This window comes from Chelmon rostratus, chromosome 15 (assembly GCF_017976325.1).
Source record: "Chelmon rostratus isolate fCheRos1 chromosome 15, fCheRos1.pri, whole genome shotgun sequence".
NCBI classification, from domain to species: Eukaryota; Metazoa; Chordata; class Actinopteri; order Chaetodontiformes; family Chaetodontidae; genus Chelmon; species Chelmon rostratus.
In genome coordinates, this window is record NC_055672.1 from 17,881,560 (window position 1) to 17,903,919 (window position 22,360).

Sequence of the window (22,360 nt, forward strand, 5' to 3'; positions counted from 1 at the left end):
GGGGGTGGCACTGGGCTGTCCACCTATAGCCGCACTGGGCTCAGCATGTGAAAGATCTGTGCTTCCCCTGGAGCTCCTCCACTTCCTTTGCAAAGGCCCAAATCAGCACTCAGTCACTGAGAGGTCCTGCACTATGCCTCACAATGGCAAATTCTTACGCATAAATGGCCTTATTCAGAAAGGCTTCCAAGCAGCTGGTGCGATTCGCTCAAGAAAATAAACATTTCCTTCAAATATTTTGATTGGCCAGCAGACAACGTCAATACCAGAGGCACAGATTACCCCTGTTAATAAGAGGACCAGCCCCCTGGGCGGTGCTGAGGAGTGGCGAAGGCAGGGGCTGAAATGGGAAGAAGCGGCGACTGCGTCACTAATAAGAAGGTTTGGGGTGGTGCCAGTGTAGTTTTGGGGAGGACACAAATAAACACAAGCGCCGCTTTTGAAGTGCACGTGTAGATGAAAGGGGTGGCTGAGGAGATGTTTGAGCCAAAATGGCATCCATCCTCGTGACTCCGGATCCAGAAACGCCTCTGAGACATGTAATGCGCCTGCCGTAATGAAGCGTGTCATTGAGACACAGTGAATGCCGGTCCTTGTGCTGGCTTCCTGTTTCGCTTAGGCCTTAGGCGTCGCAACGGGGAGAGAATGTGAGAGAGCAAGCAAGAGAGAAAGAAAGACGCCAGCGAGTGAAGGAGAGAGAAAGAGAGCGTGTTAGAGAGGGGAGGAACACGGCCTTGGCTCAGCTATGTGGGACATTTGATATGTCTTTTGAGCCCTCACTTATAACGTGAGCAAAAACAAACACATGGGCTGAAAAATCCTACGTTCTCTTTGAGGGCTCGTCGTCCTCCCACCCTTGCCCTCTCCCCAGACTCAATAGAGACTGTTCATGGCGCACATGTAGTTTCTGTAATTGCTGAAATGTAAAACTCAGCCTGACTCTGATGTGAAATTATAACTTACACAAACAGTTGAGTCTGGTTAAAAAAAAAAAAAAGAGCTTGCTCTCACTTCTCTTTTTCTTTCTTTCTTTCTTTTTTTTCGCCAAGGAGGCGGCTTCAAAAGATTCTTCTTTTTTGTTGAAGAACAAAACATTTTCAGTTTGAATTATTCATCTCAGGGTCACAAAAAGAGAGTAACCACAAGTGAAGCTTTCAGGCACCATAACAAATAAACTCTGTGGCGGCCATTGACATATTATGTAAATAGTGGAGTGCAGAAGTAAAACAGAGTGTCTAAAGGACTGGACCAGATTCCTGCTCGTTTTGGTTGTATTGGCCTCAGAGGTCCAGCTTCCTGCTTAGGTTTGGCAGAAATCAGCACGAAACCCAACTAGCGTGACGGCTATACTCAAAAGTCCACACCACAGCTACCTGACGGTGCTAATTTCCTGTCTCGCTCTTGCTTCTAATTGGCTGATCATGTCATTCTGGATGTGTGAATTAGTGTGCGCCTCTCGGCCGCGGCAGTAGCGGAGTGCCGCCTCGAACCTGGGGGGCCGGCCAGCTTGTTTATGTGGGGTAAACAGTGTGGTCGCTGTGGACGAGGCGGGAGGGGCACGGCCGCATCGGGCTGGTCCTCCATCAAACAGGACTTTCTCGAGCTAAGCCCAATCCAGAGGCCACAGCCTGAACATACTGAACAAGAAGGCCAGAGCACAGCTGCGGCAGCTGTGCGCCAGTTGTGCAAGAGGAAGTACAACATTTGCAAAAGTGTCATTAATAGAAAAGGTTTGCTTTTTTAAAATTTGCAGGATGAATGCTGAGTACATTTAAAAAATGAAGTGTGTAATATCTTATTTCTGCAAGATCCGACTGACGTTTTTAATAGCATCACCACATGGGTCGCTCATTCAGACAGGCAGGCAGGCGCACGGTCACATCCACTAAGACACTTGTGCGCGCTCACACACTTTTGGGCCCTCATCAAAGCACTGAGCACTTGACTTGATGGCGGAACGTTATGCTAGTATCTGATATTCATCTTCAGAGAGGAACACACAGGTGTTGGAACAAATAACATGTTAAATGATACCACCTCAAAAGTGCCAGGACTTTTTTTTTTTTTTTTCTGGATGATTAAATTGCTGCTGTATTTCTTTTTTTCCTCCCCCTTCTCTTGCTGTTAAAACACACTTAAGTTAAAAGAGCCGCTTTCGTCTCGGCTGTCTGTTAGAGGCCGTGCCAGGGGCTTGTTCAGTTTTGTCTGCATTTAAAATGGAACAAGGTAAAACTGGAATCTGTTTTTCACTTCGCACTTTTGAGGAAAATCAGATTTTCGATCATCTGTTTGCTTTTCTCAAGAGTGAAAAGAACTGTGTGTGTATTAGAAATGCAATGTCACGGTTAGATGTTAAAGGATGAACGGCATTCTCTATCAGAGAAAGAAAAAAAAACTGCCACCCACAGACACATATAGTATACACATGTACCTCACTTGAGGTTTTGAAAACCAGAATAACAATTTAGCACTTGATTGTCTGAGTGTCAGATTTGCCCGACTGCACTAGTTGAACCACGCATTTTCAACCACACACACACACACACTCCCTCCACCCTGGCTGAGAATCATTCCACATGTCTAGCAGGCTTACCTGTGGCCACAGAAGAACAAAAACAAGCAGTGAATGCAGCGTCTGCCAGCGTGCAGGAATCCTGTCACTGCATGCACTGTAATGAGCTCTTAATTACCCTGTCTGTCTGGGGCCCTAACAGAGAACTTGCAACACTGGTACAGAATCGTGTATGTGTGTGCGTTTCGTGTTTTCAATGTGCCTATGGTGCAACTGTTCTTGTGTGTGTGTGTGTGTGTGTGGGAGTGTGTGTGTGTGATTTAAGAATCCAGGGTAGCATTGAGCAGATGTCTGGAGACACGTCCTGTTGACAAGAAAACCGAGACAGTATTTCATAGCTCAGACAACAAAATGAAGCAAGGAGGCTTTAGGAGGAGATGACACTGTATTTTCTTATTTAGTCGTCTTCAAGGGGAAAATGCAAGGTTCCAGCCCGGGATAATGGAAAACATCTTTTGTAACAGCGAGACGGGAATCCATTTAATTATAACGTGTTGATGGGCGATCTATCACCCGGTAATTCTCAAACAAACAGGCCCTGGGATTTAAAGTATCTGCAAAATACAACAGTGTCTGGCGGGGCTGCCAAAAGCAGAAGACGTGTGCGCTGTTGATATGTAAACACCTCGCTGTGTCTCTGAATGGGATTTATTACAACAAGTCTATTTTTGTTTGAGCTTCGCTCGTAATGCCGTAGTGTTGTCGTCTGTGCGCGATTCCTGCGCGCGCACCGGGAGCGCTGCGTGTGATGCGCGCCGCGACATACATTTCCATTCTCCTGCTCAGGCGCTGCAACAGATAGGCGAGGTGGGAGGGAGAAGGGCCCTCTGCGCTGTTATTTAATTATTTTACCACTCTTGCCCTGCGGTATGCCGTCATGATGGTAATACCACAGATTAAGGTGTGCGGTTTTTACAGCCCATCCCCTCGTCTGTCTCACTCGCACACGCTTTCTTATAGACGGCCGACAGTCACAGGCAGCTGTAACGTGAAGCTCAAGGCCTTTACCGTCTCTGACAGTTCCAACTGATGTTAATGTGTTGTGTCTGCTCGCGGTGCGCGCACTGTACGTGTGTGTTGCAACATCGCAGCCCTTTGAAGCATGGCAAGCCGATGACGCTCTAATTCCTGCCCTAATCCTGTGCGAGGCAGACGAGAGCAGAGCAAAGAGCTGCTCTGCGTCGGCTGTCTGGACCAAGTCTGTACACCTCTCCCTGCCGACAGGAGTGCGCGTGCACACACACACACACACACACACACACACACACACACACACACACGCACACACACACACACACACTGTATTCAAGTCAGCCCTCAGAAACTTAAAGCTCCCTGTATAAGCTTAGCTGCAGGGGGCTTTTTATTGGCAGACAACCTACAGAGCTCACGCCAACCTTTAAACCATCAGAAAATTATCATCACAGTGGCTGTATTGTGTTGAAGCTCCGCAGTGTTTATTTTCAGTGTAACCGGTCGGCGGTGTTTCTAAAATGGCTGACATGTTTTCCCCTCAGAACAGGCTGTGCGAGGGAACAAAATCAATAACAACAGTAAGTAAGGACATGGGGGAGCGGGGTAAAACACCCTGTGTTCTCCGCAGTCAGCTGTTAGATAGGCCCGTACTGGTGACTCAGCGCTGCCTGAGCGAAGCACAAGGCCAAACACCGGTACACACTGATAGAGTTCCACCCACGCACGGCCCGTAGCTCCCAAGCAAGTCCTCCTGTGCAAAGCAACATGTGGATACAAAGGTAATGAGATTCATTAGCTCGCCTGAGAACTAGAGAGTGGGTGGGAGTGGAGGGCACACTGCACTGTGTGTGTGTGTGTGTGTGTGTGTTTAGTCTGCATGCTTCCAGACGTGGCATCCTGTTAAAGAGGCTCTGACATATGACGGAGAGTGAACACTCATCCTCACTCCAAGCATCACCCACGCAGCTGTCCAGAGCGCACGCGCACACACACACACACACACATGCATGAAACGCCCCCCTCCCTTCGATCCAAACACCTCAGCAAAAGTCTCAGCACCCCCATCCCCCGACCCCTCCCGCCCGCCCCCGCACATTCAACCAGTCTGACAGTGACGTGATTGCCAAGGTAGCGGGCGGCTGTTACATTCCTGAGGCTGTAGTGTGCGGCGTGCGGAGGCCAGCTTCAGCGCCCAGGCCAAGCTCGGTTGGCAGCACCCACGATGCCACCTGGCCACAGACTCAACCCTGCGCGCTGTGGGGCCCGGACCCACCAACGCAGGGCATCCGGGGACAGAACTGACACCAGCTTCCCCTCGGACGGCCAACACATATAACAGCTCCCGGATGAGTGGAACAGAACTCGAAAGCCCCCCGTGGAGGAAACGTACATGAACTGCTCTTGGCTTAGTTGAATGCTGAGTGAACAGCGTGTACTGTGTTGATGTAGAACAGATTTGTATTACAGATTACTTACCCTCTGGCCAAGTAAAACTGATAATGTTTGTTTTTAAAAAAAAGGAGTTATTTACTTCTACTTATTTAAGTAGTGGCAGTAAATGTGAGCTGATTTTAGTTATGGGATGGTGGTTGCTTGTGGTTGTATGTATCAGTGGTCCTCACCTTGTGTGGTGCTGAGGTGAGTTTGGTGGATGGGGCGGGGCGGATTGTTCCCTGGGCCTATTCGCATACTCCGCTGGTAGCGCTCAATCTCTGACAGCCTGTCAGAGAACTGCATCTTCTGGGTGTCTTCTATCTTCACTCTGTGCCCTGAAACAGCAACATGAGGAGGACGGGTAAGAGAGAAATCAAGGACTTGCCCATTTACCACCTACACAACCAGGAAAACTGCACAAAATGGCATTTTATTTTTCCAGAGTTGTACAAAAATAGCAAAAACAATAACAAACTCCTATTGGAAAACCCTCCTTCAAATTTCTTAAAGGAGCCAGGCGGTTTGACATGTCCTGGAAAAAAAACTTCTCTTTGCCTGCCTGACTGAAATTAGTGTAAAATTGACTTGGACTGCGAAGACCAACAATATCCTTCATTGTGATTCACAAACACTCACACAGGATGAAATTATATAAGGGGAGGGGCGAGACGCTGTCGCCGTGTTTTCAGCTTCCGAATACAAAAATATTTTCTGAATGTTAGCAGACCTTGAAATACATCGGCTAGACACTAAGTGTTACCCAAGCTGCACCTGCTGCCCCGTCATCTGCGGAAAACGCAGATAACGATAGTGGTTGCAAATGATTGCTTGAGGAATGCTGTTTTCCCCAAACCGTAAGTCAAGAAATAATAAACTATGACTTGCTGCATTAGACGTTTGGGCGAACGGATGGAGTGGAGCGATCTTTGCTCGCCTTGCTTAACAAGCAAGAAATAGTGAGTAGATCTACCCCCGGTAACCACCTCTCTCACAAACACCCACACACACACACACACACACCCATTCAGGTCTGACTGACACAGCACTTAGTCAGAAGGAAACACCCAGACAAGGCTACCAGACCATATAGTCATCAGTTTTAAACATAACGGACAGAAAAAAGAGAGAAAGAGAAAGACAGAGAGAAAGCTGTTTTACATCTGTGTGTGTGTGTGTGAGCGGGAGGTGACAATGAACTCTGAGTAAGTGAAGCATATCTGCTGCATCTCCTTTTATCCAGACCTGAAAAACTAACCAACACACTTAGTGCCCCTATGACTTTGATGTCCCGTTCAGGGAGATGGCAAGAAAAAAAAAAAACCCTCTGATCATGCTTTTTATGTAGACACACACACGTACGCAGACATGGACTAAATACACATGTTCGCGCACACACACACTCTCTACTTGTGAACACACCTTAAATGTCAGACATGAGTCCGGATGAGGGCTCTCTGCCTCTAATGGGTGGAAGAGATTTTAATGTAACTATCAATGCACCAAAACTGTGTGTCAACCAGCATGTATACATTCTGTGGTTTTCTCCCTGGCATCTCTACAGAGTAGCCTAATGTGAAGTAATGGCTGGATTTGAATATTTTATCACTATATAAAGGGGGCAAGGCAGACGGACCAATATGGATTTTGCCCGTCCTTTCTCTCCACTGACCCATGGGCAATATATCTTCCCTCGGAGGCTGACCCATGGGTAAAGTTTCCTCTCGCTTACCGCTCTGTCCATTTGTTTGTGCCCACCGCCTCCCCAATCCCCCCATCCTCCCTTTACGAACTATATAGAAACATCTAACATTGGCGGCCCCCAGCAACACATCAAAAGGGTCTGCAACCGCTTATTGATGCGCAGACGCGATGTCTGACCGCAGGCGCTGAAATCAAAATCGCTGCCGTCCAAAGTCGAAGTGCAAGACAGAATGCCTTTTATTTACTTTTTTATTCACACCCACAGATCAACAGTTGCGTTGCACTTTACAAGAGAGAGAGAGAGAGTCAGTCATGAGTAATCTGTCTGAGCAGAGACAGCAGTTCTGTTGCTGCTCTCCAGCTGTTTGTTTTCCAGAGCATTAGGACATCGGACGCCAAAAGAAAGAAACTGTGTGTGTGTGTCTTTGTGTGTGTGTGTGTGATTCCACCCACCGGCCCAACGGTTTGCTCCGTGCTGTTACTCAGGAACATATCCTGGGCGGACACACGCCGACACACACACACACACACACACACACTGTGATATCTTTTTTATTCACACTCACACTCTTTAAACTGTGATGGAAGGAATGAAGGGCTGCGTTCTCACTCTCTCTTTCTCTCTCTCTCTCTCTCTCTCTGACACTCACACACACACACACCCACACACACACACACACACACAGCGCCAGGTCCAGACTCCATCACCCACATAGACACTGTGGCTACTGTCTGTTCCAGGCCAGAGCAGGGGCGGCCAGGGGAAGCAGCCCTCCAAATATAGCCCCTATATGTGTCCTTGTGTAGTTATTAAGAGATTTACACCACCTCAAACGGCTGAGGTCAGGGAAATGATACATCCCACCGCTCTCTGGTTGGAAAAAAAAAAAAAGACAGACGGCAGGGGAAAAAAATGATAATTGGTCAGTTTTTCTGTGGCCAATGGTGGTCTGAGATGAATTGGCTGGCTCTTTAGGGATGAAAGTGATCATTCAGCTGCCCACAAACACACACATACACACACACTTGAGCCTAGTTGTGGATCATGTGGCCCAGTTCCAGTTGGCTGGGACTCACCACATTTGGCGACACTGTTCGGCGCTTCCAGTAGGGGGTTTAGTAGGCTGTGAGAGGGCGACTTTTTTGGGGGAGCGGATTCATTAAAATGAGGTCTGGAGCTCATTAAACCGAGGCCCACAGTTGCTGTTAACACCACTAATCAACGGGGAGGCAGCTCAAACTCTCTTTTCTCCTTCTTCTCTGTTTTTCTCTCGGCCTTTGTCTCTTGGACACTTAGAAAATAATCAGGAGGCCAGCAGGCTCACACACAGTTCCTGGCATCTCTTTTTCAAGACACTTTGTTTTGATTTTTAACTGCAGCTAATTAAAAGTCAACTTTTTGATTTAATTAGCATGTGTGTGCATTTTGCAAGCCACTGTCGTCTTTTAAAACTTTGTGACTACCATAGGGACTGTAATAACTCAATAGTTCCTTGTATATATGTTCATTCCATGATAGGAAGCTAAGAGGTTTGCTATGCTAAATCACATTTAATGAAAGAGGAACCATTTAATCATTGCTTTTTTCTATTCTTATTAAATAGTGCTGTTTTAGTCTCAATTTCATCTGGATTTCGAGCATCCAGGAGTTCCTTGATTCTGAGTTAAACTGTTTTTCTGCAAGAAAGCACGAGAGAGACGCCACCTGTATCTTCCAGTTAATCCTTGTGTTAACGCGCTGTCTCTGGCCAGCTGACCCTGCCTGTAGCCACAGCGTGTCTGCTCCGACCGCCAACATTTGACTTCTACTCTGCAGGTCCGAGGGCCAGAGGGGTGCCGGAGCTCCACGCCGGCCCCATTTCAGAGGGGTTTCTGTGGTTGGATGAATATTTAATGTGTCAGGGTGCACTTAGGAGAGAATGCCCTTGTTTTTCTCTCTATGATATCATAACCACAAGATAGAGCTGGGAGATGGGGGCCAATGCACACATGAGGCCTAAACAGCAGCGCTCAATACGCACCCTGAGCCGAAATGGATGCTAAAGGTTGTAGATTTACTAGCCTCCTCTCAGAGCAGCGGTCGCATCATCTGAAAGCATTATGGAAGTCTATGAAGAACAAATAAAATGCTTGATATAAAATGTCTGGTATTAACGATGTACTGAAAGGGGATGGCTGTGTTTTGAAGAAATGGGTGTGCCGTTCTCAGCCCTGCTTTGTTTTGTGCGTGTGTGTATGTGTGCCTCTTTATTTCCTGACAGTGTTTTGTCCTCGCTGCAGAATAACTTGAGATGGTGCTTTGCTCTTTTGCACTTGTGCTTTGAAGCGCATGGAGACAGGTTTGAGCGCACGTGACGCGAAAAGTGTGAAGTTATTTTTCATGAGATTGCGCTCGGTGCTCTAAGACCAGCGAACTCCACTGAGTCTTGCCCGGCCTTGCCTCCACAAAGCCTGTATCAGCTCCACACAGAGACAGTGTTTGCTCAGTGAGGTGACAGCCAGGCCTTAAACACCAACGGCACAGCTGAATGATCAGCCAATACAACCTGTTTCCTTCCGTCATCCCCCACTTTTTCTCTGCTTCTCCTCTCTTTCTCACTCTCTGTCTCCATTGAAAGAAAGAAACATATGTTCCCGTCCAAAGGGAGACACATTAAACACAAGCTCTTTTTAGTAAAGGGCTGGGCGCTTTTTCAGGGGCAAAGTGAAACTCTATCTGGATGGCAAAGGGCAATACGTGCTTTGGCACTGGGCCAAGTCTGCTCTGAATATATTTGAAGTGTAAATATTTGTATTCGACATATAAATGGACTTGATAGGCCCCTGATAACAGACTAGAATTGATTTGGAGTGCAGGTATCACGCTTAACACTGAAAACTATGTGTGGACTCTAAAGTCTACGTAAGTATGCCATGGGATTACAAACTAAAATGTCTGGGCAGCGTAAGAAGCCTTTGTGATTCTGCTGTGATAGAGGCTGACATGTTTCTGTAGGTTGTAACATATGTTTTTTTTTGTGTGTGTATTGATGACTCAAGTCTATAGTACCACAACTTAAAACGCATGTAGCTTTCCTCTTCGGTAAGGGAAGACCGTGCTTCATGTGTTAATGAAGTGAAAGTTGAGCACTGAAAAGATGAGAATGTGAGAGCAGCATCCTCAGATAACTTTTGAAACCCCACAGTGAAATGTGGGGCGACAGTTGAACATATGTCGCAGCAAGCCCTACTTGCCTGCGAGCAAATTTCCGTTTGCCCTCAACAGACACTGGGGACGTTTCAACATCTGTTGAGCAAAGCCTTGTACACCTGTCTTCCTCTTCCTCCTCTCTAGCAGACCTGAACCCCCTGCATTTTCGTTCCCACCCTGCTTCTTTCTGCTACTCAACATTATACTTCCCCTTTTGTTCTATTACTGGCGGCTTAAAAGGCATCTCTGCAGAAGTGTCTTTGGTACTGTGTTTCCCAAGGCCACCAATCACACACTTGGGTATTTGCAGTGGGACGAATCAAAGTTCTTGTTTTGAGGCTGACCCTGAAGGATGTGGGTTTTACCCTTGGCTGGTGATTGTGGCTGTCTCGTCTGGGCCTAAATGAGTCGATGCAAGCCACACACAGACATTGCACTACTGTATACTCATTTACATAACACTCTTGTAACACTTTCAGAATGAACGCGTTAAGTTTTACGACTATATCATTACCAAGGATTGAATGCACAGACTATTTATTTCTTGGGACATAACCTAAGTGTGAGTGGAAATCTCTGTCATAAACATGGCAGCACTGAATAGAGTGGCAAAGGGGGTGGGGGGTTGGTGAAAACGTTACTTCCATCTAAGCTTTCAGGAGGGGGTCAGCCAAAGTTTTGGCACACTTATATGTGTAGTTCAGCCTCTCTGGCCACAGCTGGGGGATTGTCTGGTCTCTCAGGCAGATGCATCAGTCTCTCTGGGGACATCAGCAGTGTGAAAATCCCCCTATCAGGCCTGAAAACAAGCTGCACACAGCGGAAGTTGCTACATGAGACTGTTTGAGCAAAGAGCGCAGCCTTCCTTCTCTGATAAGGGGATAAAGCTCTTTGCTTGGTTGTGTGTGTGTGTGTGTGTGCGTGTGTGTGTGTGTGTGTGTGTGTGTGTGTGTGTGTGTGTGTTGGACAAGGACAGCCCTAGAGAGAGGCAGGTTGAGGCAGGCAAAGACAGTGAAGGGGTAACAAAATAAGGCCCAATGCACCCGGATTCTCTAACAATGCAACAAGGCCCGTAGCATGTTGAGAGCAATCATCCCTCTTTTGTCCCACCATTCCATACTGTGTGTGTGTGTGAGTCTGTGTGTGAGTCTGTGTGTGTGTGTGTGTGTCTGTGTAACTGTCTTTTACTCTGGAGTTGAGGCGTGTTGGGGTTGATATGAGCGGGGCTGTTTTTCAGGCCTCTCTGGCTACTTGCCTGCAGACTTCGTAGAGTTCCCAGTGCGGCTGCTGCTCTGGCCTTGTCGAGCACAGAAGGCCTATTTGGCTCCGGTGGCAGATCATATTAAAGCAATAAGCTGCTTTGAGTGTGTTATTTTAGCTCTAATGGTGAATGGGGTTGTTGTGCGCGTCCGTGTATGCGTGCGCATGTTTGCGTGTACGTGGTAGTCAGGTTGTTCTGAGCAGCGAGGTGCCGGGGGAAAGGTGGGGGCCTCCCAGGGCTGTGGGAAAGGAAAGCAAGCCTCTGCTGTCACATACATCAATGCAACGCCAGCAGATGTGTCAAACGGCTTTGCGTTCACACCTCTGTGCATACTGGGTCACACACAATAATGTGCAACAAGCACGCATTTGCCCCTAAACACACACACACACACACACACACACACAGTTCCACAGAATGACAATTGATATTCCAGGTGGGTCAAAGTAAATGTGTGAAATATGAAATGTGTGAATTTTCCACTGTGCATATATTTTACTTTCTGTATTCTCTCTGAGGTTATCGTGTTAGTGGACCGTTGCAGTAGTGCTGAGGTTACAGAGATTGACCTGCCATGTTTGCAGCCTATTTTGAAGTGCCAAGGCTTCTTTTTATGCTCACCCAGAGGATTACAAACTCCTTCGCTCCTGGAATCACAAGAAACAATCTCACAACACCTATTATTTGCTCGCTGTTCCTAACCATTAAGGCCTGAAGAAATAAATATCCAAAAACCGCAGGGTGGTGGTACACAGTGTCGTTTCCAGTAACCAGCAGGTGCCTTCTTCCCACAAACCGCCCCCAGCGCCACCCCCGGCCCCACTGTCCCAACACAGAAAACAGTTTATTGTCATAATGCAGCGGGGGCGAAAATATTCCTTCAACTCATGGGCCATTTATTTTGCTAAATGCAGAACGGAAATTTTATTGAATTACGGCTGAAAGGTCGTAATGGCTCCCTCCTGTATGGGTCAGTGTAAATACGGAAGAGTGAGCACATACAGAGTGGGCATTTTACTTCCCTTCATAGGTAGGTAAACAGGAAAGACGCTTGGCTGGTGAGTTTAGAGGGGAGTGTGCAGGGCGTGGGTGGAGAGACAGAGGGGGAGAGAGAGGGCTGAGAAGCTTGTCAGTGATTCTGAGAAAATGTCTTCTGCTTGCATCATCAGAGTGAATTAAAAACGCTGTCTGGGGCCTCTGTAAATAATTCGGTAGCTCCTAGTGCGTCCTGCTGTTCTATCTGACGTCAGCAAATATGGGGTGGAAATTTTTGTCTGAGTGGAAAAAGAAAGGGCATTTCACCCCGAGGCTATTGTGTGCGTCTCCAACAGTCATCAACTGGCCCGAGGAGGAGACATCGCGCCGTTTGGAAATGTCAGACAATGTTCTTCTTTTTTCCCGTTTTTAGCAGAAACTTGTGCACTGACGCTGCAGCAAGAGCAAACAGAGGCAGCGAGGGGAGAAGAGAAGAAAAGAGGCAGTAATAGACTAATGGGTATATTTTCTTTGTTTATATCTCAGTTTAGTTGAGGTATTTAGACTAATTAGCTCAGCTTTCACAGGAAAGCCCAAGTACAACAGCCTAAGTAGGATTACCAGCAGCTGTGTGTGCATATGTGTGTGTGTCGACATGTATTACTCATGTTGTGGGGACACAACTCTGTTTACACGGTGACAATGTGGGGACTCGCCTTCCTTTTGGGGACAAAGTGCAAGTCGCCACAACGTAAATCATTCAATTCCAGTGTGAGGACTTGGTTTAAGGTTAGGGTTAGGCAGGCAGTGGTTAGGGTTAGGGTCTCCAGGAGGGTGTAATTCAGCGTAATGTCCTCTGAAGTGATGTGTGTGTGTGTGTGTGTGTGTGTGTGTGTGTGTGTCCCTCAAAGGGAGTTGGCCTCAAACTTCTAGATGTGGTTAAGGTGGCAAGAGTGGTCAAAGCATCCATCTGACTCCTTTATTTACTCTCCCACAACAACATTTGATTATATTACAGATCTGTGCCCTATCACGCTTTAATGACTCTGGCAACAGTGCTGCATGTGTTTCTGTCTGACTTAAAAACACATAAAAATGTCTCACAAAATATTAAGAGCAGAGTGTGATTGGTTCTCTCTAATATGTAGACATCTTGCATGACCACTGGAGGAAACCGTCCTCATGCGCCACCCGTCACAAGCCCCAGACCTCAGAATTTGGTGAATGTATTGTCCCAGCACACAAGTTCCTCTCTGAAATCAGAGCTATTCAATATGTACTGCTGCATTCCGGCGGATTTATCAGTTGGCCAATATTTGCTCTACTTCTAATCACTGAGGCCAAGTATGGCGCGTCTGGAGTGACCCCAGGGAAGAGGAACGACGCAGTCAACGGCCTCCAGTCACTGCAGACGCCACAAAGAGTCATTTCTCTTAAGAAGTCATGGAAGTTCCTCTTAATGTGTGGTGTTGATGCAATCTATCAAATCATAAATTAGGCGGCCATGAGTTTGACTGTAGAGGCTAGACACTATTTGTGTGTGTGTGTGTGTGTGTGTGTGTGTGTGCATGCATAGGCCACTATGTCTCCAGGTTATACATCTGGGAGTCATGGTGAGCCCATTAGCAGTCAGGAAAGCACCCGGCATCAGACGTGCCACTGTTTTTCCCCTCCCCTGGCACTGATACACCTGTAGGCCTTTCTTTCAAAGACACCCGTCTCCATTTTCAAACATCAAAGTTGCCTTTGAGAGAGCAATTCGCAGCGAGGGTGAGCCTTTCATGTGATTTGTGGAGCATGGGCGTGGCCCATGGGGCCGACTTAAAGAGATGGGCGCACCTGGCAGGTGTATGAGCCGAGCAGCCGCGCACGCAAATACATATGCAGCAACACGCATGCTATCTTTTTGTTGACTTTACAGAGAGACTGCAATATCACAGGAAAAATAACACAGCAAATGTCATTGTTTGTCTATTTGCATACTTTGTACAGTCTGTGTGCCAAATGCAAATAGAATCAACCCGCCAACTCCAACATGCACCCCCACCACCCCGGCTGTCCCTCCGCCCCCCTCGCCCGCCCCCCACGCCCGCCATTCTCTTCCTGGAGCTGTGTGAACACACCCAGCCGAGTAAACAGAGGCAACAAAACACGACAGCACTTGTGTGATTTTGGTAGATGTGTGGGCCTGTGGGTGGGACGGTGTGCGAGCTCTATCTGCATGCAGGTATTGCATGTACACTGTGTGAGTGCGTTAGCGGTTAGGATGTATTCACGCGTGTCGTTTTCAGGTCTCCTCATACAAATATCCACTTTGACCTCGCTGAGGTAACGTACAACAGGCTTCCACATCATTTCAGCAATTTGCTTTGTGATTGTTCAGTCGGATTGAGATTCTCACACACACAGACTTGACCTTTAAGGGGTGGTTTTCGCTCACAGGCAGCAGCTTTGAATCTGTCCTCAGATACTCACAAAAACTACTTTTTTTTTTGACCCAATTTCAAAATCATTCATACACAACTTTTAATGGCCCATTCTCAATTTTTATCTGTGTCTTCAGATCTTTTCCGCACGTCTGTGAATTATATGTTTTTGCTGCACATTCACAAACTTTGCCTTTGAAAGTGAAAATGTTTTATTTCCATGTTCACACATTCAAATGATTTAGGCTCTAAAAAGGACACACACACATACACACACACACACACACACACACAACCCCCACACTGAACATTATTTTTGAACAACATCTCACAAGCTCCTAATATTTTCGAGTCTTTTCTGATGTCTCTGACCCAGCCTGACCCGCGGTGACCGATTCATTTTAGGTTGAGAGATACAGAAATACAAGCGGCCCCTCCCCTGTGGGTAAATAAGCAGCAGCTGATGTCACACAGTATATAAGTGAGGGAGTGAGAAGGGCACCAAAAATATAGTTGTGGGATTAATTGGTGAGAATAACCCCGCAGGGTGCATTAAGTGTGCGAGTGGTGATGCAGAGGCATCAGATCGCAGCGACAAACACGGGGGGGTCTCCGCACTTAAGGCGTCTGCTTTCCTTTTTGGCGTTTCTGTCCTTTCGGCCCTGCGTGCACTGCTGGCGTGTTGTTAAAGCTGCTGCTCAGGCAGAAGCGCGGGACGAGTTTTCGGTTGCAGCAGTTGTGCTTCCAGTTTGTCCTCAGCAGAAGTTTGATGATATAGTATGACAGATAGACCGAGGGAGGGGGGGGCGGTGCAGTCGGTGGAGGTTTGATGACAAATGCCGGATGTGTGATGAGGAAATCAGCAGCAAGGGAGACAAAAATACTTAGCTGAACATTTAGCCTACTTTCTGCTGGGGGACAGACTGCTATCTGCGTGTGTTCATATCCATTTACGTGTGTGTGTGTGTGTGTGTGTGTGTGTGTGTGTGTGTGTGTGTGTGTGAAAATACATTAGTGGACACATTTGTGCCCATGTGTGCATAAACACACTTACACTTACTGCTCAAGTGTTTTCACAAGGTATAGTGTTCTTTGTTACTGTGCCGCAGGCGAGGCCCCGCTGCAGTCCTGTCCGTCAGGTTCTCCTGACTGGATCAGTAAACATTAATAAAACCTCCTCCTCATCTGTGCCAACTCCCGCCGTGGCTCGGCTGGCAGCCATGCAAATGCAGGCCCTGCGCAAACAGCAGGCCGGCCCCGCAGCCTGCCAGCCCGCGGACAGGTGAGCGCAGCGTGGCCAAGTCTGGCTTCAGGCTGTCTGCACTCTACGAATGATAAAGCTGAGGTGTACGGGCGACGCTGTGGGGCACTGATAAAAAGTGGGATCAAAGCAGCGTTGGAATATAACTGTCTCCGATGATGAGATTTGTGATGAAAAAACGCTGTTAGCTTTATGTGCTGGCAAAAGCGCCTCTCTGCTTTGGCTCTGAACGGTGTACAGCCAATATAATGTGGTGCCTTGTGGTTAGAGAAGAATCTGATTATTTTTATGGGCCTAATAATGTCTGAATGGTAGTGTGTGTTCGTGTGCTTTCACTGTTCAGGGGTATGACTGATATTATACTGCTAGAATGTGCTCCTTGTTTAAATATGAGAGGTCCTTTATCTCATCACGCTTCTATTTTGAGGCTATGACTCCTTCGATACACTGAATTGGACTGAAAATTTATCTCGGCCTCAGATCTGACAGCTCATTCAGACCAATATAATTATCAATATAAATGTGCTGTGCTTCAAGCTGCTTATTCTATTAACTGCGATCAGCTGTTTGAATTTCCTGGTTGATGCTGGATCTGTTTTCACTGCACAGCAACTGCATGTATTAGACATATTTCAGATCAGCTTCGACTGTTTCAGCCATTTTAACATTTGCACAAATCAAACAGTCTGTGGTTACGGGGAGCGCAGCTGAAGGAGATTCGAGTTCATAAGGGAATCATATTCAGATGCTGATATATATATATATAAGCCTTTGTAGAAGTTTATTTTCTGTCATTCTGTGAATTCCCTCTCAGCACCGTGTTTAATGGAGCCCTAAATTCCTCCTGCCCTATATTAAACAGTGTCACTTTATAGCACCCAGTGCCGGTGTAAAAGTAGCACGGCCTCTCTGACGCCTCAGCTGAAGCCCTAACATGTTGACAGACAGACAGGAGACGGCCTTAATGTACACAGTTATTTCAAGCCGAGACGCTCGCAGATGCACACGAGAATGCGTTTATGTTCACAGACGCACACGTTGAGCTTTTTTTTCCCCCCCCTTAACTAAAGGCGATCAAATTGAAACCATCCACACACACACACACACATACGGTGTTTATTATTATCTAGTCCCTCCCTCCTTTGCAGTCACTGTTCTTTCTAATGCCTCTGCAAATAGTGTTCAGCCTGGCAGGTGGGGGTGTGTGGGGGGGTGATCTCTCTCTGCCAGCCATATCCCCCCTCATGTGGCACTTGCTACCACTCTCTCTTCCCCTGCTGTGGTCTGTTTTGACTGGGCTAAATCCACCCTGTCCCAAATATCCCCCTTCAGAGACGTGAGCGTGGGCCACAGCTACCCGCCTGTTCAGAGACCTCTGGAACCATTAAAAACACGATCCCTCCGTAGGTAGATCATGAAATCCTACCTCGTCTATCCCACCTTGAGCTCACCAAAAAATAAAAATCTTACATGTGTGCACATACGGCACCGGCCTCCAGCCTGTGACTCATCTGAGTAATTCTCCACCATCCCACACACACACACACACACCAGCAGCATTAAACCACACGAGAATGAAGCTGCGGCTGAACGGTGGCGCTAACAGCTTTAGCACGCCGGGCCTCCCTGCCAGGGCTAACAGTGGCCGGAGTCTGGCCTGTGTTAAATCAACGAGCCACTTATGTGGTCGGTCAGGTACGGGCCCTCTGACCAGCACTGGGGAAGGTAGGAGTGAGGGGTGGGTGAGGGGGGAAGAGAAGGGAGGGGGTCGACTGAGCCGAGCCACCTGCGGCTTGGAGACTCACTCAGCTCCTCTTAGTGGTCTTGGGTTATGCCTTAATATGCTTTACAGTTTCCTCTGACTGGGCCCTTCCCTGTGCCCCTGCTGCACACACACACACACACAACTATACTTGTGAGGACAATGCACTGCCCTACATTCATTCTCTAGAGGCTTACCATAACCGCTACAAGCCTAACCCCAGCCTTAACCTAGTCTTAACCCCAAAATAAATAGTGGAAACTGAATTTTTGCGCATGCAATGGTGTGAACAGATTTTTACCTCCACCGTGTGCTGACAGCGGAGCACACACACTAATACACACGCTGTCAGATGTCCCCACTGCGCTAGGTTGCCATATACAATCTGCATATGACTCATGCTGTTCTTTTAGCATGTAGAGATACTGACACCCACCACTTTCAGAACCAGGATTAGCTGCTTCGAACTGGGTGGCTCTGCAACATTCTCACCACAATGCACTTCAGCAATAACAACAGTAGTGGCGGCGGGTGTGTGAGAGTGTGTGCGTGCGTGTACTCACTGCGCGGCTCCCGGGGTCCATCCACAGTGACTTTGATGGCGCGGTGGTAGGTGGCCACTTGCGGCGGTCCAGTGAACACAGTGATGGTCAGAGTGAAGCTCTTTCCTGCAGCACAGCAACATGTCCATGAGATTTATGGAAGAATGTCAATTCACTTCACAAATGGCCTTTCCCGAATTATCTGCAAACTATTTTGTCTCTTGTTTGCAACAATACCTCGCTTGTTCAACATCAATTCATCGCCGGCTTTTGTCCCGCTGCAGCCTTTGAATTAAGGGGGGGAGAAAAAAAGGCAGAGACCACCTCTTTTGATGGGCTGACTGCGGGTATGATTTGGATTATTGAGAGAATGTGTTCCAGATTGTCCGAAAGGGCTTACAGCGATAGTTTATTGTTCAACAAGGCAGGATCTTGCTCTCATCTGCATCAAAGTCCTTGCAGAGGGAGGAAGGCTGCATCATGCAGCGGGGTCCAGTGCTCGTCCCCAGCTCTGAGAAAGGCATCTCTTGTTAAAAAGAGACCGTGTGGGAGGAAAGACGAAAAAGGAAGAATCCTCGGGAGTGGTAATTGACTACAGAAATCAAAGGTATGGGCTATTTTTTAATTTGGAGATTTCCCATTCCTCAAATAGCAGCTATTTGAACATTGAAGGGAAATAGGAAAGGCCAGAAAAAGGCTCTTAGAGGGATGAGAGAAATATATCCTCTCGCTGAAGATTTTTGAGATCAGTTCTTGTTTTTATTCCATTCTTTAGGCCTGGAATTGGAGAGGTTTTGATTTACTCAATCAAGCACAATAATGTTGCTCAACAGGCCCATGCATCAACCAAAACATCCCATCCTGCAAACAGGCCTGCTCATGTGCGATTATTATTATTATTATTATTATTACAACAATTCCCATGATAAACACTATGCATTAGGCTGTAAGCTTTTTGCTGGTGGGCCTTGTTTGACAAATTGCTCCAGGGCACGAATAGCGAGGTGGTTTTTCATCCACCCCTCTCCACGTGGATAATTATTTGTATTCCCCTGGATTAAGAAAATTACAGTCACATCGCAACCGTTCACCGTGACGCAGACCAGATGTTTTCGGATGACACACGTGGACGTCAGTTGGAAAAGTGTGGGCGCTCGCTGTACGCACACCTAAATGATTCCATATTTGTAGTTTTTAACCTCTCTCAGAGACAACAGAGGTCAGCCCAGAATTGAGAGAGAAATATTTTTAAAGGCTGTATTTGAACGGATCAGCGTTTCCTACGTGTGCGTCTGTGCAACATATTTGGAGGCCTACAGGGTTAATAATTTTTCACACTCATAGAAAATAATAACATGCTGTCAGTTATCAGTCGTTACTCCACTTCGGCTCAGAAATCTGATACATTATATTATTACAAGCGCGTTTCCAAATGTTGAATGATGATGAAAATGGCATTACAAGCAGACTTCTCTCACTGTGTGTGTGCAGGCCTGTGTGTGTGTGTGTGTCTGTGAGAGAGAGCGAGAGAGCGCGCGTGTGCGTGGGTGCGTGCTTGAGAGAGAGAGGATCTCAGTTCACCTCGTCCGCTCCTGCCCACGAAGCGCAGGTCGTTGAAGCGGGCCACCTGGTTCTTCATCACGGCGGAAGCGTTCCTCAACTCGGCCGAGTAGTTCTCGTCGTTTCCGGCCATCACGGTGACCAGAGTCCCGTCGGGAACATCACCGAGAGCCACGACCTGCACGGGAGAAAGCGGGTCATCAGACACCCCGGGTCATCAAATCAAGTGTACACACTGCACGCGTAAAACCGCATCCGGATCCCAACATATGAACCGGGAATATTTCCACTATTTCACCACCTTGTCAACAATAAAGCATTACATAAATCGTACAGCTGTGAGATTTCATTAGCCCAATAAACACCCTCTAACGTGGACTCATGACATTTCCATCTAAATTGTAATATTTGTGTAACATGCGTGTCATCACGTTATTTGTTTTCCTTCAAATTTAGACGATGCAGCTCTTAATATTGACACAAGCCACAAATATTTATCCATAAAGCATCAAATTAATTTTATAATACAGAAAAAAATGCTAGAATAAAAATCCAGACATGTTCAGACATGCAGTTTCAAACCTCTAATAATTGCTGGCCCGTCGTCGTGTGGGTGTTATTATTCTGGATGGCGCCGTCAAAAGGCAATAAAAGAAAAGTTTATCTGTGCTTTTTGATAATTTAATATTCTGCAAAATGCGGGAAACAAAAAGCACAACTTCCAGAGCACAGTCGTACTGCTGAATAAATGAAATTAAATTGTCTGATTAAAATGTATCTGGTTGGTGTTAAATCATTTTTTAAAAAGTCTTTTCTCGTGCATTTCCCAAAGTTAGAAAGCCACGATGTGCGTCATTAAAATTCAAATATAATAAAAGATAATTAGAAGCCATGTGTCTTGCCTTGAAAGCCACGGGGAGCGTCTTGTTGCACCTCCAGTGAGACGGGAGGACGGAGCAGAGGAAGTTGGGGCTGTCTGTCCGAACCAGCTCGCCGGCGTGGTCCGCCAGAACGTCCACCACGTTCCTGGTGTCCGGTCTTGACCTTAGGGGCCCCGGGGTGGCCATGGCCCCGTTGCTGTCTCCAATCTTACTGCAGGGGAAGGACGTGGAGGGCGGCGTGAACCGTCTGGTGGTGGGCGGCTCTACGGGAATATGCATCACAACAGCTTGGGTCAGTGCCACCTGACTGGGTCGTATCAGAAGAGCAGGACTCTCTGGGAGAAAAACAGTTTTCTTTTTTTTTTTGTCTCTTTTCCTCCAGACGCGGATGGTCTCAGGAGCCCACCCGTAAGAGCGCAAAGGATGGAGGCAAGAGCGCGCTGCAGGTCTGAGCGAAGAGAGTCTGAACAGAAACTCTAAACTCTGATGACTACGTGCGATATCACCAACACAGGATGTGTCAGCCTGAGAAACATCAGATTTCTTTCTTTTTCACTGACTTGAGCAAAAGCCTTCAATACAGAGCGCAGTCTCTCACAGCGCGGAGCGTCTTTATGTCGGCGCTCTGATCTGTCGCACACTTGATGGACACTTTCAGCCGCGTGTATATAATATATGAACACCACAAACTACCTGAGCTCCACTCTGAAATCAGTCAGTAAAGCCCCTAAATGATTTATGGCCAATCAGTTGGCGGCAAACAGGTAATCCAGCCGTGATACAAAAAAAGTTAGACAATCCTTTCTCGGATTAAGTTTTTTTTTTTTTAGAAACTGATTTAAGTACAGCCAAAATTTGCCAGACGCCTCTTCAGATCTCACCAGACTCCGCTGACAAAAACGCGAAATTAAATTTCTCAAACCCGAATATCTACACACAAACTGCCGCGAAAGGGTGAAAGAACATCAGCGTCCTTGTCGTGCGTAAAAGTTCTTGCAGCGTTATCCTCGTTGGATCTCCCCCACAAAAAAACACAACAAAACAAGACAAAGCAACAACGCTTTTCTGGTCGGAAAATGTCCTGTCGCTCCTGCTGAGTTTCCTTTAAAGTTATCCTTTAGCGCTGGCTTCTAGGGCGCACGAAGGAGCCGTGAGGCTGACCGCAGTGCAGAGTGCCGCGATATTATTTTTCCCGAGTCATTTTAGCGTTTAGTGGTTGGGAGTGTGGAGATGATTTCCACCAATGAATGTGCTGGGTTGGGCTTTCACCAGACCAATCACGCTCCCCGTTCTTCAGCCCCGCGCTGCTGCTACACACGAGCTGAATTATTGATACATATCTGTGCTCCTCTCTCCGCTTGTGTGTTTATACAGACACACGTTAACACGATGCAGAGACGACAGGAGACACTATGCGTTATAAGGATTTTTTTTATGAGGAACACATGCTGTGTAGAGGATTGCATGAGAAATTAAATATTTGGATCTAAAATGATTTTTAAATGACAGCCAGTAGCCATAAGCACGGTTGACATTAGATAAAGAAGCTCTAAAAAAGTGTAAAATATTGCATATGATGAATTTAAACATGTAAAATAGCTTATTATGGTTTGGTGCAGAGCAGCCTCTGTGATGTTATGAATTATGAGCCTTATAGGGGGGCATTTTAATTGATTAAATAATATACAACCTCCACTAACCTATTTTTAGTGGAATTATTTAGGCTATAATTTATCTAAAGAAGGATTTAGACAGCAAAGGCCTGTGGTTTCACTCTCATTTATTCATTTTGAAAAGCAGTTATATCTGGCGGGTTCACA

At 46.9% G+C, this 22,360-nt stretch overlaps 1 protein-coding gene across 1 annotated transcript in view; it reads right to left on the reverse strand.

The window, feature by feature from the left end:
* Positions 1-22,360, reverse strand: part of runx3 (RUNX family transcription factor 3) — a 48,430-nt gene that overhangs the window by 8,918 nt on the left and 17,152 nt on the right. Inside the window, exons 3-6 of the mRNA XM_041954378.1 lie at positions 20,562-20,803; positions 19,681-19,837; positions 18,121-18,225; positions 5,170-5,316 (exon numbers count right to left, since the gene is read on the reverse strand). Of these exons, the coding sequence (XP_041810312.1) occupies positions 5,170-5,316; positions 18,121-18,225; positions 19,681-19,837; positions 20,562-20,803 (651 nt within the window). The remainder of the gene's footprint in view (positions 1-5,169; positions 5,317-18,120; positions 18,226-19,680; positions 19,838-20,561; positions 20,804-22,360) is intronic.